At 33.8% G+C, this 26,679-nt stretch overlaps 1 protein-coding gene across 1 annotated transcript; it reads right to left on the bottom strand.

Moving 5' to 3' along the window:
- Positions 1–15,952: 15,952 nt before the first annotated feature.
- LOC134845873 (uncharacterized) lies at positions 15,953–22,916 on the bottom strand. The gene is made up of 3 exons (XM_063862976.1): positions 21,551–22,916; positions 18,885–19,032; positions 15,953–18,023 (listed from the first exon to the last, which is right to left on the bottom strand). The coding sequence occupies exons 1-3, from the start codon at positions 22,776–22,778 to the stop codon at positions 15,953–15,955; spliced, it is 3,447 nt and encodes a 1,148-aa protein (XP_063719046.1). The 5' UTR covers positions 22,779–22,916.
- Positions 22,917–26,679: the final 3,763 nt, after the last annotated feature.

The following is a 26,679-nucleotide window of genomic DNA, read 5'->3' as shown; positions in this document are numbered from 1 at the left end:
CGCAACGTTCTGTGGCTTGTTTGTTTCTGATATTGGAAAAAAGTTATCATTTTCTGATTTTTATAAAATAGTAAACGTATTCTGATGTTAATAAAAATATTATTTCGTGGACCTCAGTTCACCGCTGATATCACAATTTGAATGATGATCAGTGAAAAAAATCATGGTAAAAAGATGACAGAAGTCTTAGCGCTAAAGACTTTTTCTTCTCTTTTTAGTTGCTGTCTTCTAGCCTTTGGTAAAAATTAAAGTTGAAGACGCGAACGATTCGTTCTGTGCGTTGAATGCTGATTTATGTTTCGGATTCCACTCTAACGAGTTCAGGGCACATGGGATTGGCTTTTCAAGTACCAGCGACAGTGTTTTTAGTTATGGATTTAACCGAAACTCTATTAGATGATATTTATTGGCTGTTTCTGTGTTATGCTTCAGAAATCTGCGGCTAACTCGTTCCTTTTTTGCAAACAGCTTATCTAAATTACTTGTTTTTCTTCGCTTACGGAAAGACAGGCCACATTTATGTGATGAAGTTGCCCTTTACTAGCGTGTGACAAGTCAAAGTTTCGAAGTCCAGTCGTATCTGCATGTCTTAAATCATCTTCATTTTCTGGTACGGAATGGTTTTGTCATCTCTCTTGACTGCTCGAAATCACGTGACTTGATTTTTTTCTGATAATTTTTATCGCTTGGTAGATCTGATGGTAGATTTTGAGAAACCTGGCATCCTGTTCTTAGACAGTCATTACAGAGTACTTTAATCCAAATTGGTGCATTTGTGAAAGAAAAAATTTGTATAAAAATATAATATGTTTTTTTTTGTAAGAAAATGTCCTTTCTGTAACAAAATATTTGAGGATTGGATGTTATGAAAAACGATTTGAAATAAAATTAATGGTAAACAGGGTACTTCTGTATCGGTGTAATGATATTCTAAAATCTCTGTAATTTAATTAGAGAATGTATTATTGAATTTTTCAAAATATCATGATAGGGTTTTATTTCCTATCATAGTGATACCGGCTTTGACAGGTTTCATTTTGTAGTTGTGCCATAATTTCAATTATCTGACACTGGGTCTGATACTTTTAAAGTAATTCAGTTGTCAGTTGAGGTGTACATGGTTCAAAAATCGTTTTGTATTCCTGATTGAGTTAAGGGAACATTATCGAAGGCATCTCTAAGATCTGAAACTTTTTAATTGAGTGTTTTTTTCGAACCTAATGATCCTGTAAGATTTATTATGTCGACTAAATCTTGTTTTTTTTTAAGGGAAACAGATTCTTTCGTTGAAGGATTTGCCTAAGTTTTTTCAATTTCTGTAATACTTTAAATTCATGAAGAATGTGGGATAGAGTTAAATGTGTTTTTACCCGATAAGTGTGCTTTCTAATGATGGTTTTGATCGTACCTGAAACAATTGTTACTGGGTATTTGCATTCTAACTGTGTTAAAAATTAAATTTTTGCAAAAAAAAAGATTTTTTTTGTGCAAATTCAATCGTAGTTTTAAGTGTTAATGATTCAGTTGGAGTATATCAACTTAGTGTGTATGGAAGAGCAACGTTTTTCCTGCTGTCCAATTGTATAGTAACATTGGATTTTTATCGATATCAGTTTGAATTTAAGTATTCTATGATTTGGGTTGGATTTTAGTGAGAGAAGAATAATTATGGTTTTGTGATCTGTTAATAAAACTGATGGATATTTTGATCCCAGTATGAAAAACTCAAATTCTGTAAGTGTGTATGTGATGGCTGTGCATTCTTTCATTAAAACAGAGAGTATTGATTCTTTTTGGGTGAATAAGCGTAACATTGCAGATAGGAAATTCAATTGTTCGTTGATGTGTTGTACAAAGACTGCGCTTTTTCCAAAACTGGATGCGTCACACAAAGCATAGAATAGTTGATTTGTGTCTTTTAATACTTTTTCACTAATAAGTTATTTTCAATTTCATCAAATCTTTTTTATTGCTCAATTGTACATTTGAAATTATTCTGTTGACATAAAATAAAGGAAAATGGTCTGAGAAACAAACACTTTTTTTATACATAATTTGTTTAAAAAATCTAAAATGCCAAGGAAATCTTTGATTTTTTTTATAGGGTGGCTGTAAAACTAAATTTCATTTATTTCAGTTTCAATAAGTGTTATCGTTTTTCCTTTGGTTTTATGTCCTAAAACTTAAACCCGTGTAAGAAAAAAATGAGTTTTATCTGGGGCTGTTTTTGTATTTGCTGTTTATGAAATTTTGTAGTGTGTTTCTAAACTATAAACACTACTGCTTTTGTTTGTGATTAAACGAAATCATCGTTTAAGTATGTGATCACTTTTGTGCTTAAAACTCTTGGTTGAAATATTTTACTCATCATTGCTGCTGGTCCTACGGATATTCCATAGAATAAACTTTTAACTGTGTATTGCTGGGTTTCTATTGTTCCAATCGTCGTGACTACTCAACTAGAGGCATTTGATTGTTTTCACTATTCATGTTGGTTGTGTTTTTTTAATTAATCTTGGTGCCAGTTTCTTGTTTTGGTTCAATTAGCCAGTTCAATTTCGGTTCGTCAAAAAGTGATTTAAGGTATGTAGCGCCGAGTACGGTTTTTAGTTATTCTCCTTTTGCTGATTTGATAACTGGGTTTATGAATTTATTACATTTTGATTGTTGGTCTTCATTTATAGGTAAAAGTTTTTTGTGTTGTACGAGAACATCTAGAAGCGTATTCGGTATATCTTGAAAATGTATTGATAGTTTGCGTCTTGATTTATTTGCGAATGTTGAAAGGTAAGCCTGAGTAAAAATTTCTGTTGTTCTGATGTGTTCTTCATAATTTGAAATGTAGGTTTAAAATGTGATTACTTTGTTATTAATCGTTAGTTCGCTTTTGGTCCTTGACATTGTTTTCATTAGAAAGTTCTCCTTTAAGTTTAAGGGATTGGAAAATATGGAAACTTAGAAGTTTATTTTATTTATGTATGCTTTTTTCTGGATGTACTGTGATATTTGATTCACAGTGTCCTAGAAGTCCTACAGAAAGGGTGACTGTGTATAATGATCTGTCGTACACATGTAGTTTGATGTCATCTGTTCTGGAATCAATTGTATGCTTTGCTGATTTTACTACGCAAAAAAACTTTTTGAATTGTTTGGAATTTAAGGTCAGACATATAAAGTTTTTGGGCAATTTGATGATTCTTTTATTGGTGAATTTTAGTTTTTGGGAAATTAAAGATGTATCCATTTAATAGTTCAGATGTTTTCTTTGTAAATATGATAGAACCCTGAAATATATGCTGGTTGTTTTTGAAGTCTTTTAGGAAAAGGTTTTATACGCTGAAAAAAAGTAACAAACGGTAAGAATTTGTAAAAGAAGTCAACAAAGAGAATCAGAAACCAATCGAAAACCAAAAAATTGAAATTTTAATGAAAGTTCCTACAGAAAGGATTCATGTTTACAAATGAAAAACCTTATAGAATAGGACTACCAAGTATAACTTAACATACACCAACAGTTTTTATACTAAGTTATACTTGGTAGTCTCATTCTATAAGGTTTTTCATTTGTAAACAGGTAACGTGTCTGTAAAAATTTTTATTGGAGTTTCGATTTTTTGGTTTTCGAATGTTTTCTGATTCTCTTTGTTGATTTCTTATACAAATTCTTATCATTTGTTACCTTTTTTCAGCGTTTACATTTTGAATAAATTATTAGTTTTTTCGAGAGTTGTTATCTGGTTTGGAAGATATGTTGTATCCGCTACTTGAATTTTTTCGAGTTATCGGCGTTTCCATCTGGCTGATCAATTCAGTAATTTTTGTTCATATTATTTCAGTAAATGTAATTTAAATGTAAATTTGGGGTTTCATTTGTTGAAACTCCGGGGATTTCAGTAAGTGTTTCACAGTTTTTTTGTTTTTAGTTAATTTACCAGTGATGTTTAGGGGTGTACTTTTGGGATTTTGGGATGGTCAATTTGCATTTTTGGGAATCATTACTTCAATGTGGTGATTTTAAGAAATTTCGAGATGTTATATTAATATAAATATTATTCCTATTTCTATAAATACTAGATATTACTCAATGTCGCTGATTTTTACTCCTACTTTTGTAAATTTTTTTTGGATTATTTCTATAACGATTGCTTAAATAATGTTCATTACGCTTAGGTCAGTAGTTTATAGAATGGTAATTTGAGTAATTTCTCGTACGTTTTTTTGGATATGATCGATACCTACGGTAATTAAAACAATTACATCTATTCGAGTTTGACCTTGAAAATTTTTTTCCATATTGACTGTTGCGGCTATTGGAAGGGTTATAATCGTTTTTTGAATTATAGTACAAATTTCTTCTCTCTAGAATCTTCCTTGGGAGTTATAGTTGTAGGGCGATTTTGATTTACAAAACTTAGACTTAGATTATAAGGGTTTTCCTGAAGTATTCTTACTTTGAAAACTACTATTAGATGAAATTTGATCGTTTTACACGTACTGCTAAAAAGTTTTATTTGCTTATTTATGTTTTGGTGGTCGACTTGTTTTATCTTGTTGAGTTTAAAAACTTTCGGCGATGCTGTGTCCGTATCGTCTACAAAAATTACACAAATTTTTGCATGGGCTTTTTTCTTTATAAATTGGTTTTCTATTGTATATATTGAATAGATTGTAATTTTTTTGTAGTTCTTTTTCAGAGTCTTGAATATTGTTTGTATGTGATGTATTTGTTTATTATTTGAAATTTTTTGAAGTTTCTTTTTTCTTCTGTTTCGTCTACTTTCACTGTGATTTGTGCTTTTCTAGTTTGTATACAAAATTCCTAAAATCAGAATTTGGTTCGCGTATTGATAGAGTTGTTGATGCACTTCTCTTGGTTGCTAATTTCTGTAATTGAGCTGTTAAAGTCATCATTTGAACTTCTGTTACTTTTGGTGTTTTTGTTTTTATGTGTATTTGAAGAGTATGCCTTTCATACCAATGTTTCTTTTCTTACAGCTAGTTGCGTTTTTGTTTCGTTTGGTATTCCGATGAATTTCTAAAACAAAAAACTCTTTGATGTTTTATATTTCTTTCGGACTCAACGAAGTTCTTGCACTAAACGCTTCCAGTCGGTACTTGTTTCCATTGGTAAAACTGAGAAAGTTCGGACTGCTCAGTCAATCATTGTTTGTAATATTGCTGTGCGTCTATTAATCCAGTTTAGGCGAAGAGTTTTGTTTATAGGTTTTGGGCCTATATTAAAATTTAGACCTGCTGTTCGGCATCTGAGTAACCTTCAACAGAGTATTCATGGTCTGTTTCTGTAAAAACCAATAGGGGTTAATTTGATTTCATTGATGACCCACCCATGAGATATGGATTCATTTTTATTTATAGTGATTCTGCTGCATTTGTTAGTTGAGTGAAGTTTGAAAGCTGGTGCCTACTATTTTCATGTTGTATAAAGTAGGATGTAAATGATGTTTCATTTTTCATTGCTTCAGGACGATAACTTCGAGTAATTGAAGGGATTTGTGTGGGTTTTGTGTGGGTTTTGATTTGATAATGTGGAAAATGGTTGGATTGGATGTTTAGTTTTTCGTTGTTTAGTTTTTGTAGGTCTAAATATGGTTCGTAAATATCTGGTCGTTCTTCGTCGTACCATTGATATTTTATTCGAGTGAAGTGTTCTGGTGGTTGTTGGTTTTGACAATAAATTGTTTTTTTTTCCGAGAAATAGTTTTGATTTTTTGTCCATTTTGTTTGTTTCGTTTGAAATTGGGTTATTATCAGATTGGTCTGTTTGACAAAACTTTTTATTGCGAAAGAAGACTGAATGTGAATTTCTTTTTTAGGTTAATGGTTAATGTTAATAAAAGCTAGTATCAAGGGACTGTGGATTTTTGTTTTAGCTTGATTTGCAAAGAATTTTTGATATTATTAATTGCGAAAAAAAAAGTCATTATTATCTTTTGAAGAATTATAAATGATTTTTTTTGATGTTTCGACGTTTTTTGATTATAGGTCTTTCTGTTTAATAATCCATTTTGAATACTGACCAAATGAATTTTTTTTAGTCGATGACTATAAATAAGATTGCTGGGGCGACATACGGTTTTTATTATGTGGTATTGCAATTGTTGGGTGTTTTGGTGAGGTGCTTTGCTGTACTGTTTCTGGTTTTATTGTAACAATTTCTTTATATGTAAATTGCGATGGAGTTGTAAAATTCTGTTTCGCTTAACATTATTTCTTACATGAATGAATTTTGAGTTCAAGTTGGTTTTATCTGTTCTGTTTATAAATTGTAATTGTTGTGGATTTGTATTTTAATTGTGTTTTATCTGTTGTTATTGCAATAATTCTCAAATATTTTTCCTGAAATGAAATTTTTTGAATCGCTTAACTTGAAGTTGCATTTGGTGTACCAATAAAAACATCATGGTGTTTTTCAGGATCATAAACATAATCTGATTGATCTGCTAGGATTGTTTTATCATCTTAGCTTGAGCGAAAATGTTTTTAAGAGTGTTCGATGGAGTACCGCGAGTATGCGATGGAGTACCACTACATATATATGGCGGTAAGATTTAAATTGTGAACATTCCATATAGTTAGGTTAAGGCGCAATAGTTTGATAAAAAGTAGTCAAGTATCAGCCTTTTCGTCTCTACATTTTGAAATTCATCTTTGGATGGACTATGGCCTTTGTAAAATCAATTGGTTGTGAAATTGGGACAAAATTGTACTTGTCCTCGTGATTTCGTTTTTAGCCGCAAAAAACAAAAATTAGAATACGGCATGGGGATGTTTTGATTGAGTTTTATCAGAACAAAAAAAAACAATTTTCTTTGAAAACACAAAATTCATTCGGCACAAAAACCAAATTTGATGCATTTGTTTTTAACAAAAATTAGAACTGTCTTTTTAATGACATTTATACTTTCATATTTTTGACAAGACTCAATCTTGAATTATTTTTTTGACCTGAATCTAAACAGTTTCATGCTAATTTTTATGAAAACAGTTATTTTCAAGCAATACAGAAACCACTTTTCAACCAATCGTCTGAGAGTTTGGGAAATGAAAACGACTTAACGACCATTCAAATCACAATTGAGAGATAGCAAAAAAGGCGGAGTAGTTGCTGTCATAGTTAGGTTACTCTAAACTTTTCAGGTTTAAATACTTATATTTAAAAAATTATACTGTCTCAATGCTTTAATTTTTTACATGAAAAAAAAACAGTGAAAAAACCGAATCGAACTCTGAAATTATACTTTTTGAGTTGATTTACGGGGAGGGGGGTTGAGGTTGCAGACGCCTTTTCCTCATGGTTTGGACACCCTCCCCACTAATAGGGAGTTCCCCCTTTTATTATCTTATGACATCCGTTTTTGGTTGACCGACCCTTAAATTTTCTAGAGGCGCCTTTGAAGCCATTGTATGCTAATTTTGAGGAAGAGTCCGCGCCGAAAAAAACCTCCACCCCATCGAAAAAGTTTTAGACCCGCCCCTGCTGTTCTTCAAGTAGTTTCAAAAGAAATCGAAAAATTTTGACCTAGTTTTTCAGATTTTTAGCCTAAATTACACAACGGTAGTAGATGAGAAGGGCTCGTAACATAAATTGACTATATGGCTCCTCTATTATAGTTGGTTTATTTAAGACTTTGTCTTGTTTTTGAAACGGATCTTGAATTTTTCTTGTGTTTAAAAAAAAGAATATTTGAAAATATTGAAAATGGTCGAAAAAAATGAAAAAAAATTTCTAACCTTTTTATATAGTTCTTCTGTTTGCAAATTTTTTCAAATAACCGGATACCCAAGTTTAGTGTTGACATCTTCTATTTTGTTCCAAAAAAGCAACAACTTGAATTTGGTTTACATTGAATGATAGCGCATCATTTTCAACCCCGCACCAAGACCCATCCCACTCCTCTCATTTTAATGGCTCTCACATATGTAGTCTTAATTCTTGCTTAATTTTTAAACTTTTATTTGTAGCAGTATATGGCAGTCAGTGCAATTGAAAATTTTCTATGCATTCTCAGAGTCAGCGGATGGTTGGGCAATCTTAACAACTTTCAATATACAGATGTCATATTAAGAAAATTTCCTTCTAACCAAATTAAATTAAGTGCTATTTATGAACGAATTTTAGATTTCCGAATAAAAAAGGAATACAACGAAACTGCGCAGTTTTTGTCAAATTAGTTTCTGTCTTTTGTATAAATGGGACTTGTTCATGATGGCACTTCAAGAAGCAGTTCATTGTTGATCGTAGAACAGGTATACTAAGTGATCATTAAATTTGTTTCCATATGACGGTTTCCTTTTTTGTTCCAACTTTCGATACGAAAATAACGGAATATTTGTGCTCAGGGTGGGTTTTTTTCTTCAGACAAATTTCGACTTTTTAACTAGCCATTTTTGACGGATTTTTCTAATATGATTCGAAAGCTATTGTTGTCCTGAGCTTAAATTTGAAAAAGTATTTTACCTGTGATCTTTTTTCATAAAGTTATGAGAATTAAAGATTGTCATTTTGGCCATTTTGACCAACTTGGGACAATTAACGCGCGATATAATTCGCGCTATTAACGCGTAAGCGGAGATTTAATCCGTTTTAGAAATCGTTCCAAACTGGCTGAAAGAAGCTTATTTGCCATAATTGATTTGTTACAAGGAGCGAATTCTATTGTTTTGTACTTTGTATGGCGTGCGGGGAGATGATTTTCATAGAAAAATTTCGAATTTCAGAAAAGCTTTTCATTTTATTTTATATCATTCATTTTTTTATGTTGTTTATGTTATTACTGCTCCATAAACGTTAAAAGGCAGTCGGAACTTTCAGGGCTTTGCCCTGATACGAACAGTCTTGTTGTTCCGATTTTCGATACGAAAGTAACGGAATATTTGTGCTCGGGGTGGTTTTTTTTTCTTCAGACCAATTTCGACTTCTTAACTAGCCATACTTGACGGATTTTTCTAAACATCATTCGAAAGCTATTTTTGTCCTGATCTTAAATGTGAAAAGATATTTCACTTGTGATTTTTTTTCGTTAAGTTATGGGGGTTTAAAGAGAGCCATTTTGGCCAATTTGCGGCATTTAACGCGCTATATTTTTCGCGCTATAAACGCGTAAGCGGAGATTTAATCCGTCTTAGAAATCGTTTCAAATTGGTTTAACGAAGCTTATTTGCCATAATTTATTTGTTACAGGGAACGAAATCTACCTTTTTGTACTTTATATGGCATGTGGGGGGATGATTTTCATAAAAAATTTAAAAAACATTTTCATTTTATTTTATTTCAATTAATTTTTTAAATGTTATTACTGCTGCTCCATAAACCTTAAAAGGCAATCGGAACATTCAGGGCTTTGCCCTGATACGAGCAGTCTTGTATCAGTTTTTGTAGCTAGGTTGTAAGCTTCGATAAGTAATAGCAAATAAGAGAATGAGTACATTTTTTTGTCTACGGGGCCAACAAAAACTAGTTTTAGGCATGCTCGGGTAATCATATTATGGAAACAATACAGCATGCGACCGCCACATCCAATGCCATAGAATAAAATCACAATTCTAGCAAGTTCTATACCTTCAATTTCATGAATATCTAAAAAGTAAAATAGGGCAAAGCATTTAGTAGACTTTTCAAGTTCCATCGGTTAGTGATGTTCACAAATTAACCATCGGTTAGTGATGTTCACAAATATTTTTTTTTGCTTCCAAAAACTCGATTAACAATGAGATGTGCATTCGGACTTTTTGTTGGTATTTTGCTCAGCAGTTGCTTGCGTTTGCTAAAAGGAACATCGGTTCAGAATCAACTATCAAGGTTTTTTCTGTCTGGGTTCAGGCTGAGAAAAATTTTAGAAGATGTGACACGCGATATTACTTTAGGTTTTAATCGCATATGTCGAATCGAATATATGAGTTTACGAACACTTTTAGTAAAATTACATAATCAGTAAGAGCGCAGCCTGTCAACGAGACATTGAAATTGAAATTGTGTGAAGGAATTTGTCATTTTGTAAATAAGTTGTGATGCCCGAAAGAACTCTGAGGTTTTAGGATAACAAGTTTGCTAAATGTTTAATTCAAATAGTTCTCAGAACATCTAGTTGTTCTCTTAGAGATTTTAGCAGCTGAGTCGCGCTTTAGCATATTGAAACTCACTCTGCCAACTACGGTTGGCGATAAGGTTACATCTTGCTTGACCTTGACCTGATAAAATAATAGATTCATGCATAAATAATATTATTATCATGGTTACTGCCTGAGAAGTACCACACTCCCCTTGGCGACGGGAAAACTTTAGCTATGGTAGATACAGTTTTAATCAGAAAAGTGGGAGTTTTATCTCAACTTTTGTGTCCATTGTCAAATTATTTGGCGAGTTTTTGATTTGTTTGATTTTTATCTCTTTTTGCCAGCTTGGGTTCCAGCTTACGTCCTGTATTTTGTGCCAAATTTGTGCTTGCAAATTGTCTGAAATATGCCATTTGGCCTTCTTTATAATTTTTATCTGTTGTAGCTTTTTGCATTTATTTATTATATCCGATAGTCAGCACTTAATGATCTCTTAGTTAACTGCTAAAAACAACAAGACTGCTCGTATCAGGGCGAAGCCCTGAAAGTTCCGACTGCCTTTTAAGGTCTATGGAGCAGTAATAAAATGGAAGATTTTAAATGTAAATAAGTAAAAATAATTTTTTTTTTCTAAAAAATTGAGATTTTTTGTGAAAACATCCCCCCACATGCCATATTAAGTACAAAGTGATAGATTTTGCTCCTATTAACAAATCAATTATGGCATATAAGCTTCCTTGAATCAATTTGGAACGCTTTCTAAGACGGATTAAATCTCGCTTACGCGTTAATAGCGCGAAATATGTCGCGAGTTAATTGTCCCAAATTGACCAAAATAGCAATCTTTAAACCCTCATAACTTCTACATTGGATTCTTGATCAGATAATTTTTTAGCGTATGATTAAGTAAAACTATGCGCCTTCAAATTTCTATCTCCTATCTTAGCGTTCAGGACAATCGTATATCAGGAGAAAAAATCCACATCGGATCGAACTCAGTCGATCACACTTTTTTCAAAAGTCAAGCTACAAACTTTACAAACGGTTCCTCATTTTCAAGGGCAACTGCTGAAGGGACAGCATTTGAAAACGGCTCACAGGGAACTTCTTGGAGGTTATTGGCTCGCAGTGAACTTCAAACCACCTTCGTTTTGACTTAGAAACAGATGTTCAAGGTATTCTCTAACTCTACTCGGGTCCGGGTCTGTAGATCGCATCGTAGATCTGTTGGGTTATCAAATACTCACAAGTTTTGTACGAAAACACCGATGTATAGCAAATTTTCAAACCCAATTCATCGGAAAAATAGAAAAGAGAAAGAAATTCCTTATAAGAACAAATACACCAATATCAACGTTTCCAGTGAGCATAAAAAACATAACAAGACTGCTCGTATCAGAGGGAAGCCTTGAAAGTCCAGACTGCCTTTTAAGGTTTATGGAGCAGTAATAACATGAAAAAAATAAATGAAATAAAAAAAAATGAAAATTTTGTTTTCTAAAACTTGAAATTTTTATGAAAATCATCCCACCACACGCTATATAAAGTACAAAATGGTAGATTTCGCTCCTATTAACATATCATTTTTGGCAAATAAGCTTCCTTGAAACAATTTGGAACGATTTCTAAGACGGATTAAATCTCCGCTTACGCGTTAATAGCGCGAATTATATCGCGCGCTAATTGTCCCAAATTGGTCAAAATGGCCAACATGGCAATCTTTAAACCCTCATAACTTTACGAAAAATGGTCACAAGTGAAATATTTTTTCAAATTTAGGCTCAGGACAACAATACCTTTTGAATGGTATAAAAAAAATTTCGTAAAAAGTGACTAGTCAGAAAGTCGAAATTTGTCTGACGAAAAAAAAACCCACCCCGACCACAAATATTTCGTTACTTCTGTATCGAAAGTCTGAACAATAATTGCACGTAAATTTTGCAGCAACGTCTAAATGTAAAACAAAACTGCTCGTATCAGGGCAAAGCCCTGAATGTTCCGACTGCCTTTTAAGGTATTATGGAGCAGTAATAACATAAAAAATTTAATGTAATAAAATAAAATGAAAAAAAAAAAAATTCTAAAAATTGAAATTTTTTATAAAAATCATCCCCCCAGACGCCATATAAAATAGAAAAAGATAGATTTCGCTCCTTGTAACAAATCAGTTATAGCAAATAAGCTTCTTTCAACCAATTTGGAGCGATTTCTGAGACGGATTAACTCTCCGCTTACGCGTTAATAGCGCGAAATATATCGCGCGTTAATTGTCCCAAATTTGTCAAAGTGGCAATCCTTAAACCCCCATATGTTTACAAAAATTGATCACAGGTGAAATATCTTTTCAAATTTGAGCTCAGGGCAACAATATCTTTTGAATGATATAAAAAAAAATTCCGTCAAAAATGGCTAGTTAAAAAGTCGAAATTTGTCTGAAGAAAAACAAAAACTCAACCCGAGCACAAATATTCCGTTACTTTCAGACCGAAAGTCGGAACAATTAGCAGCCAAAAACATGTGTATGAGTTCAGACAAGTTAACTGAATGTTTATACGAGCTTCCGTAGTTTTAACCTAGTTACGTAAATTTCACGCATGTTTTAAATAACTATTACGTACAAATAAACACAATAGGTCAACCGAAACCTGTTTTGAAACTTGTTCTCGATTACTTGAAACAATTGCCGTTGGGTATGGCGGTTGGAACTCGAACCTAAGCCGAAACGACCGACCTAGATTTGGAATATTAGCTTGGAACGCTCGGCTATCTGTTCTTTCTTAGGTTGAGTTTATACTGCATTTATGAATCAAGCTATTTTTAATTTTCACCCAAGCAATTTGAGAAAAACCGTCTTCGGGCTCAAAAGGCAAATTTTACTTCAGGATGACCTAATTTTTTGTGCGGTTTTCTTGTGTGCAGAGCGGGCAATTGCATTTCTGCCATGTACAAGGTTTAGATGACTGCTAAAGGTTGGTACCTACGGGGCTACGTTACCCGAAAACCCAAACAAGATCTCCGCGCTTGAAATCATACTCGGCGGGTGTATGTCACTTATTGCGTTTTTTGAGAAAAAGCAGGTAACTTTGATGCATCGAAACCATAATCTGATTGTGCGCGGAAGTAGCGCTTGCGGTGGTCAAAGTAACTGACCATTGCGACTGAAAAAGCTCACGGTATGCAGTTCCATTAAAAATGCTTGAATATGAGTGCTTCTAATTCATTTGAATCACTGCGGATGTGTATTCAAAGACTGCTCCACAAAACAGAAAATTGTATGAAGAAATGATTCTGTCATTAACGAGGTCTGAGGATCAAGTAGTAGATTTTTTCTGGCAACTACTACGTACAAGCCGTTGCCACCAAGCAGCATCGTCTGGTGCGTAGAGATTCTTGTATTTCCTTTCTGTGGTTTTATGTAGAAAAGACCGTGTGTGAGGTCACTGAGGATCGAGTGGACAATAATTTCGTTCTATTGCCGAACTAAATTATTGATGCGGCGCCACGCCAAGCGATGAACGTTTCCACTCTCAATACTCATGTGTCAGGATCCATAGACGGAAAGTATTCTAGGCGGATGGCCCTTGTGTTCAAACAAGTAAGCTGAATGCCCAAATGTTTTTGGAACTCCGGCGAATCTTTTCATACAAGGGTTCGAAGTAGTCAAAACTGCAGTTATTGCACGGCTCTGGTCGGTACTCTAAGTGCTTGACTGGCTACTAAGACAATAAAAGTGTGGCCTTTTTTAGTTTCCGCTGACGGTACAACACGCAGTTATAAATACAAATGACTTCAATAACGATGAAAACCATCAGATCTGATGGGATGTTTTGTTCTTAAAATGATTTCAGAAAGAAATTTTCTGCTGTCCATGGACCAGAAAGAACCAGGTGAAGCAATGAAAGTAGAATGTTTAGTGGGACTTAAGATCTTCACATAATTCTGGGAATGTAAATTATTGCGACAGAATCATTTGCGTTTTCGGGCTTAGCGGGTTTGACGATCCTAAGTGTTAATTCATGGTAAAGAAAGAACTTAGGATCTAAAATGAGAATGAATGGTACAAGGCGTATCAGCTAAAAAAAGCCTTTTTAAGGCCAGTTGATGACGAGTTTGGTTGATGCCACTTTTGCGACAAAATCAAAGGCGGTATCAAAAGCATTATCAACGGGGCCGTTGAGTCTTTCTTAGTGAATTTCTGACTATTTGGACGGAGAGGTCAGTCAATGAGTCTTAGGAAGCTTGGATGTTTAGTGGAATAGCAACTGGTGCCCGAGTCTGTTTAATTGTTTCCGGTGTCGACATTATACTACTCGTCTACGGTGCTGACTACAAGTATTTCACCTAGTCAGTCAGCGACGAAAATTGGATGCTTTGATGAAAAATGCAGCCAATGGAGCGCAGTGGTGCTGTTTGTCCTCATAAAATATTTTTTATCAGGATGGTAGATTCTCTAGTTTTTTCTCTTCCAAGGCGTGTAATTGCCATTCTAGTTTAGGGATAGACATAGCTTCTGTTGGTGCTACTAGCGCTTTGCCCAGAGCGCAGGAGAGTTTGGTCGGTTGGGTATCACAGTGTGCTAACGAGAAAATCAAACTGCACTGAAAATTTTCTGCGAATTATGCATTTGAGTGTTTTCAACTGAAGTGGAAAATTATCAACATAGAAAGGTTAGCTAACCTAAGAATTGTCAGACAGAATGCCATTCGAGGAACTTTTCATTCAAATTTTCTGGAAGGGAATCATCCCCCTTGGTTCACTGTCTACGATTTCATCGGTTTGACCTACTTTGTCGCTTGACGAACATACGTCATTCTAAATAAAATTTCCATTTGTTTCGGACTTTGTCATTTTAACACCTAGAAAATTAAGAAAATCTAAAAAGTTTATAGTTTATAGTGAAAAGTTTTTTCAGGGTAATTAAGAGGAGTCGAGTGCTGCTTCTTGAAAAGAGGCTTGATTGTCACGAACGGTTTGTGAAATGCGAAGTTTGTACATGTGTTGCAGTGAGTAACTCCAGAAACTTTCGAGTGAATTGCTATGATATAACATCGGTTGTGTTATCCATCCGCAAGTATGTCAACCTGAAGTAACATTCCATCTATATCAGCATATTCTGCATATTGATGCTGACGGATTCCTGACGGAAAATACAGAAATTCTAATTATATTATAACGTCATTAGATAACGAAGCTATCTCAAACAAAACTGCGCGTCATAGGTTTGAGCTTTGACTGTCCCGACTGCCTGTTTGACTTTTCCGACTGTTCCGACAATTTATTGTACCCGTCTACCAACAATTTATTTATTTATGATAGGCTAAAATTTGATGGGCTAAAAACAAAACTGAAAGTTTCAACAGACTTTTGAATGAAAATACAACCACACGCTATCGTAACTACAAATGGATGCTTTTAGCTTCTAGCAGAGCTTAAATCTTCTTTATTACGTTGCCTCAAATCAAATTGGAACTACTTTTGAGCCATGTCATAAACATTTTGCAAAGATTATTTGTCATGTCAAAACATGTCTGAACAAACCTGAAAATTAATGTCTAAATTTAGCAAGTTTGCCTATTCTTTAATCATGAATAAATCTAAGTTTTTAAATGTAATTTGAAAAACGGCTGCAAAGAAACTGCTACAAATTGATCAAACTTTGTTTCTGCTGTTTGTAGTACATTTTGATACTAGCTAAAGAGACTGCCACCTCCATCAAGTGCTCAACAACTTGTGGCTTGTTTGCTTGTTTTTAAATTGGTAGTAAACTTTTGTATTTTGGTAGTGAGCGTATTCTGCTGTTTATAAAAAGACTATTACTAGTTCAACCTGGATCTCACAATTTGAAAACTGGTCAGTGTAAATTATTTCAATAAAACGATTAATGAAGTCTGCTTCCAGCTAAAGACTTCCTCTTCTCAATTTTAGTTGCTATGTTGTAGACTTCGTTCAGAATTAAAGTGTAAAATGCGAAAGATTTTTTGAGTACATCAAATGCTGGTTCGTGTCTCGGATTCCACTCTAACGATTCCAGGGCACAACGGATGGGCTGTTCAAGTACCGCCGACAGTACTTCTAGATAAGGATTTAACCGAAACTCTATTACGTGATAACTAACACCACTTTCTGTTATTTGATTCAGAAAATCTATGGCTAACTCACAAGTAATCTCAGCCAATTCTTTCCTTTTTGCAAACAGTGTATCTGAGTCTGCTTCGTTTTCATAATCTTTCCGCTTCAGGAATAACAAGTCACATTTTTCTGATAAAGTTGGCCCGATATTAGCGTGTAACAAGTCAAGATTCCGAAGTCCAGTCGTATTTGCATGTCTCAAATCCTCTTCACTTTTTTGTATGGTCTCGTTAATGTCATCTTCCTCAAGTTCTTGACATCCGGAGGCTTGTTTGTTTGTAATAACTTTTATCGCTCGGTAGATCTGATGGTATGCTTCAACGCACCTGGCATCTTGCTCTAATACAAAACCAGCAGTCGTCAATGCTCCAAAAGCAAAACATTGAAAAGAATTGTATTCTTCAGAATCTATATCTAAGTCTTTTAAGCTATACACTGGTTTCGAAATTTCCGTCAAATATAACTGGCACATCGCAACGTACAACTTTATGTATTTTTCGGGATCTTTAATGCTGCCTTTTTGCATTAGATTTAAGCAATCATTGTATATGGCAGACACACGGGAAGTTGGCAACGATAGTCGACGACTCTCTTTCGCTTTTTCTTTCCAGTTTTCCCATTTTAGGTACGGCTCGTTAAGCTTGAGCAGCTGGTCGTCCTTAAAAATGTCATCCGATTTTCCAAAATTTTGTAATTCAAAATTATCATGGCTCTCGTTTTTGTTCAGGGAACGCTCTAACTGGATTGAAAGCTGGTCATAATTATCGTGCAGAAACAACAAACTTCTAACTTCAAATTGCCCACAAAACGCGTTTGAATGAAGAATTCTATCAGTATGCCAATAAAAATTCCAGGACCAGTAATTACTGTGTCTAGCACCGACAAGAATAATTGTCCGTAATCCAATTCTTTTCAATTCTTCTAAATGCTTTTTTTTGTATAGATCTTCTAATTGCAGAATGATGACATTATTTGGCCCGTTGAAATATTGAATTCTTTTTATTTTTGGCTGGCAATTACTCCTGTTTACAACTTCGGACTGTGTTATGGGTGTTATGAAATTGAATCGGAAATAGGTTCCCACCAAAAGTACAAGGCTGTTAGATTCAAACTTTTCCAGTTCACCTTTTAGATTTTTTCCGAATGTGTAATTTATTGCTTTCTTCCGCTGTTGGTCTTGTTTTGGCTTGTCTACGACTTTGACGATGACAAGTTTCACACACGCTCTGGTTATCATGGTATGGAAGTAATGAATAACACGCCTATCACCAGAACCATCGTCATACAAAAGAATGACGACTACTGCGAACTCCAGGCCATCTATTCCCTGAATATCTAAAAAGCGAACGACTGGCAACTCGCTCTCACTGCCATCAGAGGAGTCATTGTACCAATTCTGATGACAAAAGTATTTAATCTTTTTACTTTCCAGGTCTGACGATATTCGTGCCAGGATCTCACTGGGCACATGCACTATGACAGGTAGAAAAATTGAGCCGCTGGATTTGTGCACGTACTCTTCTATTGTTGCCACACTGGTCTGAATGAAATCAGATATTTCACTACAAGACCGAATATCTGCTTTTTCACCATGAAAGTTATGTGATGGTGAAGATTTGATCTCGAAGGTTCTTGTACTGATACCCTCCAATCGATACCTTTCGACGAAGTTTATTATTTCGGATGTTGATCTGAGACAAGCATTGAGTGATAAAACCTGGTATTTCTCATTCAGGAGACCAATTTTTTCCTTTTGAGAACTGAATAAAATACAATGCTGATTTTCGTTCAGAATTCCCAGCGGTATAAATCCATCGTCGCTGCAACAAAAGTATAATTAAATGATTAGTAAGCTAAAAATTTGAATGAAAAACCATAGTAGAAAAAAGGTCCAAGTTAACAATCCTCATCTAGAGCGGTGTGTGTGTGTGGGGGGGGGGGGCGTGTTTACTTGCATCTGCACTGTGCTGAGGGGGTAGTTATCTTGATTGTGTGCTGTGCTGGGGGGTGCTAATTCGGTTAAATGTTGGAGGTTTCAGCCATTCAGTATTGAGCATTTTGATCGCCGGGCGAATTCTTTCTAAAATAAACTTCGAAGAGGAAGATCTAATATACCTAGTGCTAGTGTATGGTCCAGTTGTTGGAGGATTTTATCTTGATCCTCAAAAAATGGTATCTGCAGTACTCAGATAAAAAACTTTCTCTTTTGAAAAAATTTGGCGAAATATTAATCTCAGAAAATAAAGCAGCAATATGAAGCGCCAATATCATTTTATTTAAAAACACTAATTTAAGAAGTGTAAAAAACCACTATATCCTAACCAAAAATTCAAAGACTTGATGAACCGACAAAAAATTTACGTCATATGAATTAAATTTGCATTGCTTTCATAACTGTCTTATAATTGTTATATATTTATTATTAAACTGTTGCGTATTTTTGGCTGGCCACCAATTTTTAGAGGTCTATTCTGCAGAGTGTGATGCTTTCAATGATGTCTTAATTTCCCCGTGCTAGGTTCAAAACGTTAAAAATGTGAAACTTAACTACTGCAATAAAGTGTCCTAATAGAAGCACATTTTCTTCTCTTTTTGTCCGTGTAATTTTTTTTTGTGCGGACCTGGATTCTTTGTAAAAACACAGCTAAAATTTTGAATAGTTGAGGGAAGACAAAACATACTTTGCATTGATGTTTCTATCCGAATGGAACTCGTCACACAAAAAAATGTGTGTCTTCTGTAGATGATGTTCAATTAACTTGCGGCGTTGCTGTTGATTTGTCACTTCGGTTTCTTTGTTCTTCTCCTGACTTCTTTTGAGCTCATAACCTGAAAAATCAGTTTGATTATATTTGCATTAGAAAAAGACCAAAAATTTTGGCAAAATAGAAAAGCTTGTAATTATCTTCAATGCCCAGTTCCATGAGTATAATCATACTCGAGTGGGCAAACAATAAATCACACACAAAAAAAAGATTGTTGTGAAATTGGCATAATATTAACATACCCGATCACGGTCACTTTTGCAAAACGAATAGATGGCAGTTTTTAGTATCTTTTTTGTATCGTTACTTTTTGTAGGGAAGCAGAAGTGAATTTTTTCTGAAATGAATAGTAGAATTAAAATAATATTAGTTTTTAAAATCTCAGGTTTTTTAATTGTTCAAATTTTTTGCTTAAAACATAGATTATTTGGGCTCAGGGTTTTTTTTGTTCTTTAAAAATTTAAGAATTTCCAACTGCCTTTTTGAAGGAACTTGTGATATGATCTTAAAATTTTGATGCACTGAGCTCCAATTCAAAAGGCTTATTTGTATTTGTAATAACTGATAGTTACCACAAATATGCGATGAACTAATTGGCATTAAAGATCGAATTCTATAATCAGTCCTCATTTCGCCTCAACGACATTGCTAATTTCATCTTAGATTGCTCGGAAATTATTTCAAAACCATGGTTTCACAACATTCAAAATCCAGCCAAATGATTGTGCAAGCAAAAAACTTATCATTGAAAAAGTTTAATTTCGAAACCCTAAGAAAGATAAAAATAAAAACTTAATAATCATTATATTTATTTTTCGTAGCTACATTTTGCAAAACTGGAAAAAAATTGTGAATCAGAACAATTTCGAAAGCCTAAGAAAGATTTCAAAATAAAAACTTAATAAACATTATATTTATTTTTCGTAGCTACATTTTGCAAAACTGGAAAAAAATTGTGAATCAGAACAAAGAACAAGACTGCTCGTATCAGGGCGAAGCCCTGAATGTTCAGACTACCTTTTAAGGTTTTTGGAGCAGTAACAACATAAAAAAATTAAATGTAAAAAAATGAAATGAAAAAAAAAATTCTAAAATTCTTACGATTTTTAAGACGGATTAAATCTCCGCTTGCGCGTTGATAGCGCGAAATATATCGCGCGTTAGTTGTCCCAAAATGGTCAAAATGGCAATCTTCAAACCCCCATAATTTTACAAAAAATGGTCACAGGTGAAATATCTTTTCATATTTAAGCTCAGGACAACCATACTTTTTGAATGATATTTAAGAAGTCCGTCAAAAATAAGAAGTCGAAATTTGTCTGAAGAAAAAAAAGAAACCCCACCCCGAGCACAAATATTCCGCTGCTTTCGTATCGAAGGTCGGAAACTTAAAAAACACAAAATATAGGATCTTTGCATAAAATGTGTGTTATCTAACTCTGTTCCCGCCATACATTTTTGATAAGAAATATCGATTTAAAATCTGAATTCAAAGATGGTTTGGTCTTTCGAATTTTTCAATAAAATGCTTTCATTTAACACTAAAAAATTCGTAGTTATCAATGACAATTTATTTCAACATCAATGAGCGAACATGTTTTTCTTTCAATTTATAAAAAGTTGCATGCTGATAGGCAAAACCTTAAGCGCTTGACCAATTCTTAAAACTTTTTGAGTCAATATTCATTATATGGAAAACAACAACTTTTTGTCATATTTCTGAGAATAATAGATTCCAGTTAACCAAAAAGGTATATGTAAATGCTTTTTGTTATTCCGAAAAAATTGATGTCTTCAAACAAATAGGTGCTAACACAGATGTGTTTTTTCTTTGTTTTTTTTATTAAAAAAATAAAAGGTGAGATTTTTGACCTCATGTAGAACTTTTTAGCCCAATAGTTTTTTTAAAATTGATGCATATAAACGCAAAGGCAATGTTAGGGAAGCAGAAAAGAGCTATGTTTTGCTCTTAACGGCAATTGTTCAGTATTGGCGCTAAAAAAATTTCCATTTCAAGGGTTTTTTAACCAAAAGTTCTGTAAAAAATCTACTTCAAAGGAATAATTAACGAAAAATTTTGCAGAACCTTCGTAGAATGTAATGTTTGTTTCATGAAAATCAGTAATAAGTGAAGTATTTTGGAAGTAGATTTTTCTGCAGCCTAAATTTCAGTTTTATTTTATACTCTTTGTTCTCTGATTCTTAAAATAGAATTGCTTAAGCGCCCCTCAGTTTTTCTATGACAATTATTTGAAGAATACAAAATAGACAATTGCCGAAATAAAAAAAATTAGAAAAAAATTAAAATTTAAAAAAAAAAAACGAACTGCAAGGTAACTAAGACGACTTGATATGCATATGACATGAAATTAGGAGAACGTTAAAACCTTTAATATGAATGATCAAACTTAGGTGGTTTCAAAAATACAACTGGTGACTTGTGAGTAGCGTCGTCTTTAATCTCTAACTCCTATCGAAAGCGATTGTCCTTTTAATATCTGTCGTCTGACTTGCTGTACACCATTTTTCCATTTTACTTTAATAATTTTTCATTTAGGCCTTCCTTATTAGTTTTTACTGACCCAAATTGCAAATAGTGTCGCCAGAAGATTCTAGGAGGTTCTGCATTTGCTCTGTGTGCAGATAAGAAGCCACCCAGTTGCCACTGAATAAAGTTACAACGCCTTGATTGTCTTGACCAGGAAGCTGATTTTGAATTAATTTGGCTGCGATTTTGGCCAGAAAAATTAAAACCATTGTTTTTCCCGACCCTTTGCATCCCTTGACAATCAGTTTCAAAGCCTTCCGATTAGTATCTTGCAAATGCTCAACGACGGTCGAGATTATCTTTAACTGTTCTTTTGTCCACAATACGAATCTCGTTTTTGTTCTATATTTTGCTTTTGAGGCCTCCATCAAAACTGATTTTGATTCCTTTTCACTAACGAAAGCGTCAAAATTTGTCTTGTTTTTATTTGTCGCCTGAAGGTAATTTGAACTAACTTGATCGTGAATCAACGCAAGAGAACCTTCAATTGAGTTAAGTGCGACTAATCGAGCAATGAACACCTCAAATATCTCCCATAAATTTGGATCTAAATCTGGAATATCTTGAATTTTCTCAGTCCATGAAGCGGCAAATTTTTCCGGTTTCAAGTCTGATTTGGTAAAAACTAGAAGTTTGCTTTCGTTTTGTTCTTGTTTAATATTGCGCTCAAACTTTTCTTTATTGTCGTCAAACAGATGACAATAAACTGAATGAATTGGAGGAAATTTTGAAATGTCTTTGCAGCCGTATTGCATGAGCGTTCGCAGGAAGGCCGAATGATTTCTGAAATCTTCTTCAATTTTGTGTGGCGTCAACCCTTTCCCTCCTTGAGCTTTTATATTGAACAAAAACACTCCTTTAGTCGGTATAATTAATATCGTGTCAATTTCTACCTTCGCTGACTGTGTTTTAAAAATTTCTGTTGCATTTACATTCGGAAACAACATAACACCACCCCGATTTTCGTCATATTTTTCCATTAGTAATCGGTAGATTTTTATTTCACCATCCTCGCCTTTTTGAAGAGATTTGAATTCTTTTTGCTGTGCTGAGCTCATCTGGATGTTTTTCAGGAATAGTCTGGGAACTCTGGCAGGAGGAACTGATGTTATTTTTCCTGCGTCGGTCCAGTTTCTGTATTGACATCGCAACATTCTCAGGAGGGTCTCGTTATCACTGAAATGGACTCTCTGTCTTCCTGGCATGTCCAGCTCAAACCCATCGAGCTCCTGATAAAAATCACGAAAACAGCTCTCCGCCATTTTGAATGGATAATTGAAGCAGGTAAAGAAAAAATGAAAGTAACGCTTCGATGATTCAATAAAACAAAACTTGTGTTTTTTTCGAACTGTACACTTTTTGTTTTTGTTGTTTTGCTGCTGTTCAATAATGTGCTGTAATTATTCATCAAGAAAAGTTACCATCAAAACGTTTTAAGCAACGACTAGCAGCTCGTCATTATCATGTGATTCAAGTCTTATTTTAATCATACTTCAACCTCAGTGGCAGTAACATGTTAAGTCGTGTTATTAAAAAAATCCCTCAAAAACCTAGATCGATGTTTATGTTATAAGACATCAATATTAAATAGCAGCACAAAGACATTTTTAAGCGAAGCAATTTGATCTAAGGTAGAAGAATGATAAGTTTGGTTCATGTTTGCATCATATTTTCTCGCGGATCTGGTTTCTCGTTTGAATTTTTTTCAATATCACTTAACTAGAACAAATTTTGAACATTGCAATTTACGATGTTAATTTATTGCATTAAAAAAATTATATATTTCCGGGTTTCGGTTGATTAGCATTCAGTGATCAGGCGATAAAAGTTAAGTCTGTACAAGACCTTAATACTGAAAACATCAATTACTTAGAATTTCCACTTGCCCTATACAAATATTTCAATAAACACTTCAATGTCGCTTTTTCAGTATAAGCAATTAATATAGAGTTATCAGGTATTTATATACCAATCAAATGGTAATATTTGTGAGTGAGTATAAACATTTGAAACAGAAATGAAAACAGAAGTTTCAATCTTAGTTTTCAACCACTGAAATGAGCAGAAAAAGAGCAATTTTGTTTCAAAGCGTAGTTTGGTCTTTAAGATCTTCAAAATCGATTTCTGGGTGCCGTCCCGCACCGAGCACCCTTGGATTCTAATTGATTATAATGGATTCTCGAGACAAAAATAAACCATTATGATCGATTACAGATGTACAATTTAGACCACGAAATCGATTATTTTGCCATTATAATCGAAAATTTTTGAAAACAAGTAATCCATAATAATCTATTATACTCCATTTATTTTGACACGGAAATCGGTTATTTCTGCTAAGATAATCCATTATAATTGATAATTTTTGCAACAAAAATCCATAACAATTGGAATACTTTTTATTTTTTAAACTAAAAACTAAATTCGAATACTTTTGCAGAATTTTTATAAGTTTTGCGGGAAATTTGCGGAAGTTTTAGCATATGTCTTACTAAATACCATGTCTCAACGTTAGCCTCTCAAGTATTTTTTAACTTCCCCAATTAAAGAGGGGGTAAAATGGGGGCTGTCAATCATGAACCTCCCAATCAATCATGAAAATGGGGGTGGGGTGGTTGTTAAGTAACCTGGGATGGGTGGACGGGTTGAAGTAAATGGAGGAGGCGGGTTGAAACTGGAGAGGGGGGTTGTCGGGGGGTGGGGGGGTATTTGACTGGAGAGGGGGATAAATGGGGCGGAGGGTTCTGCCATCGAATATATCCCCCCTAACACCGTTCAAACCATAATTTACAAACATATCAATTTTAAATAGAGACATAAAATAAATAAATTTCATAGCAACTGCACCAAACAGGAAATGAGATAACTTCAAAAAAAAGTTGTAAATTTCACAAATAACCTCTCAAAAAAATCCATTATAATCGATTATAATCGATTATAACGGGTCATATTTGCATAAAAATATAAGGATTATAACCCGTTCTTAATCGATTATAATTTTTTAATACTGGATTACATTGAAAAAAAATTATTTAGTTATAATCCATTTTTAATGGATTATAATCATTTATTTTGTAACTTTAGAGATACTGTTATGCCAGTATATTACCATGTTATTTATGCCAGTATAATCGGTTATGATGTAGGGGCGCTCTTTGCGGGTTAGAAACCTGTAAACAGCACAACAAATTAACTTTTTTTGGTACACAAGTTATCAAGAGAAAGCTAAAAATCTTAGCTAGACATTATTCTTAGGTTGCGTAACAATAAAAAAAAATTCAAATTTATGAATAGCTTGATATAAAAACTGCTCAGCTGCTCCCCGCACCGAGCTCTCGTGGATTCTAATGGATTACAATGGATTGCTTAGTCAAAAGTAATCGATTATATTCCATTAAAGATGTAAGTTTCGGACCACGAAAAAAAAAATAACCCACTAAAATTGATTTTAATTCTTTTTTTTTGGTAAAGAAAACAATCATTTTTGCCAAGATAATACCTTATAATTGACTTTTATTGAAATGAAAGTCCATTATAATCCATTATATTTGATTAGAATCCAATTTTATTTGTAGAACTAATTTTGAGGGGGCCTAACTAAAATGGGGAGGGTGGAAGGGGGCTAAACTGGACAATGGGGGCTAAACTGAACAAGGGGTGATGGGTTGAAAAAGTAGAGGTAATAAAAATAAAAACTTTGATGTGAAATGTTTTTATTTTATGAAACGATGTACGTAGCAACTGCACTAAACAGAAAATGAGATAAGTTTGAAAACATATTTGTAAATATCATTGTTAACCGCGCAAAAGATCTTTATGTTCAACTATAAACGATTGTAATCGATTATATTGGCATGAATAATAGGAAAACTATAATCAATTTTTAATGGATTATAACCAATTATAAGGGTTTATATTGACATAAATAATAGTAGGACTAATAATCAATTTCTAAAGGATTATAACCGCTTATTTTGTTATTTTGTTATTGAGATCCTGACCAAATTATGACAATATAAACGACAATGATCCCTGGGCGCTCGGTGAGGGTCATTAGGGCAAAAAAACTCAAATTTTTAATAATGTACTTAATAGATGATCAAGGTTCAGTCAATTTTTCTCGAACAGCTTAACCCAATATCGAGATCTATTGTATAGTCAAAAAACTTATAAATTTTGAACAGCTTAACCCAATTTCAAGATGTTTTGTGTGGTAAAAAAAAGAAGATTGCAGAGCAAGGAAACAGTCTGTTATTTTTTGACCTTGATATTTCGCTTTCGAAATTAGATCTTGCGTTTTTCACAAAGTTCAATGCGCTACAGACTGTATCAGGAGCGTTATAGCGTGGAAGCCCCCTTTAACTATTAGAAGTCAGCCCTCTGATACTGCAAATAAATCGATGCTGCTGAAAATTACCTTGGATTTTTTGGGAAATTTTCCAAAAACACTCATTTGCATGGTGATTTTTTCAAAATATATAGTGTTTCTGCGGGGATATGAAAGGCTAACAAAAGTGCCATTTTAATCTGTTATCATGAAATTCATTAAAAATGATAATGAACGAACTGGTTGTGGATAGGGCGACAGAAACTAAATGTGTTTGCAATGAACATGACAGAAAAAATAAGTTATTCAAATAATAACCAAGAAAACAATTTTTGTCATCATTCAGTGGGGGTTGTGTCATCAAATATATCCCCTAACACCGTTCGAACCAAACAGAGGGGGGGGGGGTGGGGTAAAGTAAACCGAGGAGGGGAAGAGGGGACGGGGTGAAGTGAGCGGGGTGAGATAGGGTAGACAGGGGGGGGGGGTAAGCGGGACGGGGGTTCTGCCATCAAATATATCCTTCTAACGCTGTTCAAACTATAATATACAAGCAAATAAACTTTACTAAGAGACAAAAGTATAAAAGTTTTTTTTTTGGAATGTAACTTTTTATGGCACGTAATTTGTAGCAACTGCACCAAACAGGAAATAAGATAAGTTTGAAAAAATATGTAAGTTTCACAAATGATTTCTCGAAAAAATCCATTTTAATCGATTATAATCAATTATAAAGGATCATATTAAAAATATAACTGGCAATAAAAACTCAGGATTATCATCGACTTTTAATGGTTTATAATCTATTAAATGGAGTACCTCGACATAAAATTAAT

The sequence above is a fragment of the Symsagittifera roscoffensis genome, chromosome 5 (genome assembly GCF_963678635.1).
Source record: "Symsagittifera roscoffensis chromosome 5, txSymRosc1.1, whole genome shotgun sequence".
Lineage (NCBI taxonomy): Eukaryota > Metazoa > Xenacoelomorpha > Acoela > Convolutidae > Symsagittifera > Symsagittifera roscoffensis.
The sequence above is the reverse complement of the archived record's forward strand: the minus strand, read 5'-3'. Positions and strand labels throughout refer to the sequence as shown.

Excerpts from the sequence above, each read along its gene's own strand:
- LOC134845873 (XM_063862976.1), bottom strand. The coding sequence starts at position 22,778 with ATGGCGGAGAGCTGTTTTCGTGATTTTTATCAGGAGCTCGATGGGTTT. Across the intron at positions 19,033-21,550 it reads CGACACTATTTGCAATTTGG|GTTATGAGCTCAAAAGAAGT; the intron begins GTCAGTAAAAAC and ends CTGATTTTTCAG. Across the intron at positions 18,024-18,884 it reads GATAGAAACATCAATGCAAA|CGACGATGGATTTATACCGC; the intron begins GTATGTTTTGTC and ends CTTTTGTTGCAG.